This window comes from Mytilus californianus, unplaced genomic scaffold (genome assembly GCF_021869535.1).
Source record: "Mytilus californianus isolate M0D057914Y unplaced genomic scaffold, xbMytCali1.0.p SCAF_10, whole genome shotgun sequence".
Classification (NCBI taxonomy): domain Eukaryota; kingdom Metazoa; phylum Mollusca; class Bivalvia; order Mytilida; family Mytilidae; genus Mytilus; species Mytilus californianus.
In genome coordinates, this window is record NW_026262582.1 from 19,733,347 (window position 1) to 19,740,392 (window position 7,046).

A 7,046-nucleotide genomic window follows, 5' to 3' on the forward strand; every position below is an offset into this window, starting at 1 on the left:
ATGAGCAGCAAGTTGCAAGAATTAATATTTTGAAATTTGCGACATTTTGGTGTGGTAACAAACAAAAAATGTAGATTATATCTCCTTTATTTTGTATTCTATAAAAAAAGAAAATAAAGAAAATCATACTATCTTAGTGGAATTATCAACTTGGAGAAAGTGCCTTCAAAGTGATTTGCAATTAGATATTTGGTTATCTTGCAACTTTTATTGGTAATGATGATTATCTCCCCTGATTTGTATTCTGTGAAAAAAAAAGATAAAACATCAGATTATATTAGTAAAATTATCATCTTGGAGAAAGCCTCAAGAGTAAAGGAAAACATTAATTGAACTTAAATTTTATGCAGAATGGGATTAAAAGATATGTTTTTCCAAGCAGTCTGCACCGTTTGACACTAGTCTGATGGTCCATTCATTTTATTCGGACAAGCAAGTATTTGCAAAGCTCTGTTTAAACACATAAGAAAAATGTCTGATTATTGGTCTTTATACTAGTAGTTGGAAAAGATTTTGGTGCAGACCTTAAAAGATCCAACCATCTTACTTTTTATTTCTGGATATACCATAAATTAATAGTAACTTTAAGTAAATTCATCTAATTTGAATTGTTACATAACAATTGTTTCCCTATATTTTTCAGGTTTGGTGTTCTGCCATATCTGTTGATAATGAGATCATTGTCTCAGGTTCCAAAGACGGTACTATTCGTCTCTGGCGTACGAAAAACGGAAGTGAGATCTGTGCCTTTAATACTGGTGTCGATGTCTTTAATGTAACCATGAGTCAAGACAAAGGAACCATAGTTGCCCTTGGAGACAAGTTTGGAGCTCGTAAACTTATTATGTTGCAAGTTGTCAGAACTAAGATTCGTCGCCAGACAACATCATAATTCTTCAAAAAAACCTACATTAGTTCAACGAACAATGCATACAATACTTTACGATACTTGGCTCCTCTCAAATTAGTTTATTAGCAAATTTTTTGCCAGATTATTAAAAAAATTTGCCGGACTATGAAGATTATTAAAATTTTGTTTGCTTAATGTTTTTTTTTAAACAAGCTGATTTGTTTTGGTCAAAGATATGTTATAGCTTTAAATATTTTTTTGCTTTAAAAAGAGCTTTACATGTAATGATATGATGTTTTTTTACATATTTCTGTCACAAATTTCTAACCAATGTTTGAGGAAAACACGCAAATTATAAACACATGATGTCTTGCCAAATCACAAATTCTTATATATTTTTTCACATATCTTATATATTACAAGTTAGATTTATTATCTTTGCATACTTTTATATATTGCCATATGGAATAAGAAAAATTACTGTTTAAGCCATAATAAAAAAAATCTTAGATTCTCATCCAACATTTTTTTTTTTTTTAAATTGGAGAATTTTTGTCTAATTAAGATTTATTTTTGACAATTTTTATGGCAGCATATTGCAAAAAACAAAACAAAAATAGATAAAAATCAATGCATTTTTTTTTAATTTTGCACTTAAATTAATTGGGGAAGAATCTAAGATTTGTTTATTTTGGTTTTATACTAAATGAATAAAATTAATTAGAAAAGAAATTATGAAATAAGTTTCTTTTAATTGTGATGACTAATTCTTCTAATTAGAAAAATAAAACATTTGTAAAAAAAATAAATAAATGGTTTGCTGAAGGTAGTATGGGGGTCTTCTGTCAACTTTTATCACTAGGTAGGGAAAAACAATCTGTCACAAGCTTTAATGATTGAGATAGGAATGCAATTCTTTTGTCATAATTATGATTTAAACAAAAGAAAATTATATGGTTCCATCAAACTTAGTATTATAAGGGCAGATAACTCAGATAATTTAATTTTATATTGGACAGTACAGTTAAATTTCGTTTTTGTACATGTATTTTAGAAAAACAAGTGTATTGCGGTTTTCAAAATGTGTCAGTTTTTCACAACTTGAAGCTTGAAAAAAAGTTTGCTGACATAATAGTTTTTATTATATTTTTGAAAAAAGCACAATAAAAACTACATTTTGGCAACATATGAAAATAATTGTGTGATGTTTTGTTTATACCCCCATATTACCTTAAAAGAACTTTTTGTAATGTTCCATAATTTTCATGTAATTAAAAAATGTGAAGAAGTCTTCCAGACATACAGCTGTTTGTAATTTCACTATGTTTACAGCTATATAATACAACAGGGTTGTCAGATTATATTTATAAAAAGTGTTGAAGAATACTCTTTTGTTTAAGATTTGATAAGATTTTTATGAACTATTTATTAATTATTATTGCTTTAATAAATGTTTATGCCTAAATTTTGTTTCTTAATGTCTTAAATAACAACATATACTTTATTTGCCAATCACAGCACCCAGGTTGAGCAGAATAATTACAATCGAACAAAACCTTCGATACTTGAATGATTAAATAATGAGTAATCATTTGGAGAAGAAAAGAAACGAACAAGACACAATTACTACATAGAAAACCACAGACTGAACAACAAAAACTGTGATGATCTCAGGTGCACTGGAAGGGTAAGCAATTTCTGCTTCACATGTGGCACCCTTCATGTTATTCATGGTAGTACAAACTTGGTGACAAGTTTTATTCAACAATACAATTGGATGTTTAGGATGTAAAGCGACTGCCTTGGTGCTGTTTAGTTATTGGTAGCATTGTTAGCTCAAGCCTGGCAGGTCATCTGGTTGATGTTTGTCTGCGTCAAACCAAAAAAATAAAAATTGCTATTTGCATTTAATCCCTAAGCATGCAGCATTAAGTAGTAAGTCAGAGTTTAAATAATGTGTCCAGTTGCTTGTCTTCCTGCAGACTGTTATCATGTAAACTAGCAGGTTTAAAATCATCTGTGTTTCTGTTGAGTACATAGCAGGGTTCATATTCAAATAACATTTAAAAGACATGTGATTGTCCTGATATGAATGTACTATTTGCCACTGGACATTGAACACAAATTCAATAATCCATCACATGTTTCTTCCCTTGCATCAAATTTGAACTAATATAAATGAAGGATGCCATCATACAGTTATATATCTTAGTGTCAATTAAATGTCCATTTTGTTTTCTTAAATCTCTTGCCTATTTGAATGAGATCATAAAATAACTTAGAAGATATATGAGGATGTGGATGGGTGTTTAGAGAATGTAGAATAATGGGCAAAAATATAAAGAATAGAGAATAATGAGGTGCTAAAATATAAAGAATAGAGAATAATGTGCTACCGTATAAAGAATGGAGAAAAATGGCCAAAAAAAAATTAAAGAATATGGAAGTGAAGGACACCCCCCCTTTCCCCATCCAGACCCTCGTATATTATATAATCAGTAATCAAAATCACTGGTGGAAAGATTGATAGAGATCTTCCTTAATAAAGTTAATAAATTCAACAATACTAACCTAACTTATAAAATGTAATTACATAAATATTTGGATATGAATAAACAAGTGATTGTTGTTTGCCTATCATCCAGTTAAGTAAGAAGCTGTATACGTGTACAGGAGCAGAAACACACTGTTATCACCATGATCACATGTCCCCAGTTTGATCAACAAAGACTTAGGGCCTGGATTTCAATAGTATCTCAAGATAGAGTAGATGTTATTAGATAAATCTTCCAACAGAATTTACTAGTAATATTATGTCTTAGACTGTAATTCAAAGCTGTCCTAAGATAGCATTACACACAATGGTTTGAGGACTCATTAATAATACTTAATCTGTATTTACATATCGAAGCATGAAAGGCCTAAGGTTGTCGAAATAAAAAGTTTTTGTTTAGTGCTTAGTACCTAAGTCTCCGTTAGCACCGATCTTATAGTCAAGCTCTTTCCAACTAATTTAACAGTCCGGTCGTATTTTGTTTTTAACTCACCTGGTCCAAACGGCCAAGTGAGCTTTTCTTACACTTGGCGCGTTGTCCAAACGGCCAAGTGAGCTTTTCTTACACTTGGTGCCTGTTGTCCAAACGGCCAAGTGAGCTTTTCTTACACTTGGTGCCTGTTGTCCAAACGGCCAAGTGAGCTTTTCTTACACTTGATGCCTGTTGTCTTACACTTGGTGCCTGTTGTCCAAACGGCCAAGTGAGACTTTTTGTACGAGTGTTTGCCCTTATATTTTTCTAACCTTTTTAGTGTTTTGGATAGATAAGAAAGTAGAGAGAAACTGTAAACAGAAAAATGATCAGCAATACAAGATCAACGAAAAATAGCTTGATATCATGAATTCTATATTCTAGTCTACAATGTTACAGTGTCCATTGCTGAACATGCACATAGACATAGGCGAGCGACATCCAAGCTAGGTTATGGGGAGAGCTGAGCACTCAAGAACATGTTTAATCCATCCACACTGTTGATGTATCGTAACGTATCCCAAGCCAGGAACTGGTAAGCAAGTGATTGTCATTGGTTGCTGCCTGGTATTGTTTCGTTGTTTCATTGTTGAATAATTTAATTTTGGATGTAATGCGTCTTCTGATTGGCTGAAAGTGTTTTGTGTATCAGCTCATAGACACAAGTTTGTCATGCGACTGCGACGTCATCAACATTTTTATCATGATTTACTCCTTTTTAGAATTAAATTATAAGGAATAGCTGTAATAGTTTTTCTGTCTTTTCGAAATAACATAAAAAATGTGGTGCACAAACATAAAAAATGTGGTGCACACTTTAAAATAACCCGCTGCGCGGGTTATTTAGTGTGCACCACATTTTTTATGTTATTTCTTCATAGACAGAAAAAATATTACAGTCATTCCTTAAATCATAAATCCGGTCGTTGGTTTTCTCTACTGAATTGTTTCAAATATTGGTTTTATCACAAATATAAAAAGTTGTGGAATTATGATCGATTTTATACCTGCAGGAATGTAATACAGTACAATTCAATATCAAGTATTTAATTTTCCAAAATAAATATGATCGATCTTTCCCAAAACTTACAATTTCGTCAAACAACATTCATATAACATACACATATAATATAGAAATTGCATGCCTGGTATTTCAAACCCAGATTTATAGTAATATTATTCATAAACATAGCAGGTTTAGGGATTGTCCTTCAAATCTTTGGGGTTTCTTTGCTTTATAGTCTAACTGAACTATTTAAACCGACACATGTTCATGTATCTGACCTAAGCAATGAAGCTCGTCCATTGTTGTCTTTTTCTATCTTAAGCTTTTTGTGATTTAATAAATTAGTTCATGTATAGTCTTTATTAAATTTATTTACAATCTTATTGACTCGGGACAAGAGTTTGACACAGTGTATATGTTGTGTACAAGTTATCATTTTGTACAAAAAATTGTACAAATTATAATTTGTATTTTGACTTTGTACAAATTGTAATTTGTACAAAAAGTGCTTGTACAAATTACAATTTGTACAAAATTTGACTAAAATTCACTTATAACTTGTACAATAATTTAGTATGGATTTTGTTATTAAAAAAAGGCATTGATACACACAATAGAATGTTTATTCAATGACCACACAATAAACCTTATTTACATAATACAAAAATAGTTCTGTATCATTTGTTTGAGCATGTGGGTGAATTATGGCATCGGGAATTGCACAACATCTTTTGCTTTTCACATTTACGTTTAGAAGTGCTCTATTTGCATTTACATGAAAAAAAACCCTTACGGACCCTGACCACCAGTTTTTGAAACCTTATTTACAAAATAAAAAAAATAGTTCTGTATCATTTGTTTGAGCATGTGAGTGAATTATGCTATAATGGCATCGGGAATTGCATCTTTTTGCATCTTTTGCTTTTTACATTTACATATAGAAGTGCTGCACCCCCTTTGCATTTACATAAAAGAACCCCCTAACGGACCCTGACCACCAGGTTTGAAAGCCGTTTAACTGATTCACGTAGCAAAAGTTGAAGCTCAGGAACCGTTGCTACGAATAAAGATGTGTCTTTAACAGCTTCAATTTAATTTCTCAACAAATATCCTGTTAAAATTCCTATAGCTGTTCCAATGCGGTACCCAAATTCCCCAGATTCAATAATTACACCTAAGATATTTCGAGGATCAGTTGGGGCACGACCATAACTGACATGCATGTATCATTTACATTTCCTGTCTCCATCTGGGTATTTGTTTTGTATAAATAAGGTTTTTTGTGTGGTCATTGAATACACATTCAATAGTGTGTATCAATCTTTTTTTATAACAAAACTCATACTATAAATTATTGTACAAGTTGTAAGTGAATTTTAGTCAAATTTTGTACAAATTGTAATTTGTACAAGCACTTTTTGTACAAGTTACAATTTGTACAAAGTCAAAATACAAATTATAATTTGTACAATTTTTTTGTACAAATTATAATTTGTACAAAATGATAACTTGTACACAACATATATACACTTTACACTTTACAGTCTATATATTGTATTAATCGTTGTAGACCCTCCGGATGTTGACATGTAAATGTGATTTGTGTCGTTGGTTTGCGAGTGTTTAAAAACAATAAAACGTTAGAGAGGACCGTACAACACCATGACCAAAAAGGGAAAAAAACGTTAGAGAGGAACGTACAACGCCATGACTAAAAAGAGGAAAAACGTTAGAGAGGAACGTACAACACCATTCATGAACAAAAAGGAAAAAAACGTTAGAGAGGAACGTACAACACCATGACCAAAAAGGGGAAAAAACGTTAGAGAAGAACGTACAACACCATGACCAAAGATGGAAAAAAACGTTAGAGAAGAACGTACAACACCATGACCAAAAAGGGAAAAAAACGTTAGAGAGGAACGTACAACACCATGAACAAAAAGAGAAAAAAATCAAGACATGTCAAATAACAGTCCAAAAAATATTTCATTCTGGTCGGATTATACAGGACAACAGTGTATATTTTGTTATGAGGGAACTTTAAATGACATCTTTTAACCATCGGAGGTCAGACATCCGGAGCGAAAATGTGGGTTGTAAGAAAGACAATTTATTTATGCTTTACCTAAAAATTCTGTAAGTTGTGCATTGCGTTTTCTTA

General features: G+C 31.5%; 1 protein-coding gene across 8 annotated transcripts in view; it reads left to right on the top strand.

Annotated features, from left to right (window-relative positions):
- The window catches only part of LOC127717737 (uncharacterized), a 98,296-nt gene extending 95,981 nt beyond the window's left edge, over nucleotides 1-2,315 (top strand). For all 8 annotated transcript variants that reach the window (XM_052223508.1, XM_052223507.1, XM_052223512.1 and 5 more), the window contains one exon: nucleotides 644-2,315. In XM_052223508.1, coding sequence (XP_052079468.1) covers nucleotides 644-892 — 249 coding nt within the window. In that variant the 3' untranslated portion in view covers nucleotides 893-2,315. The remainder of the gene's footprint in view (nucleotides 1-643) is intronic.
- The last annotated feature ends 4,731 nt before the right edge of the window (nucleotides 2,316-7,046 follow it).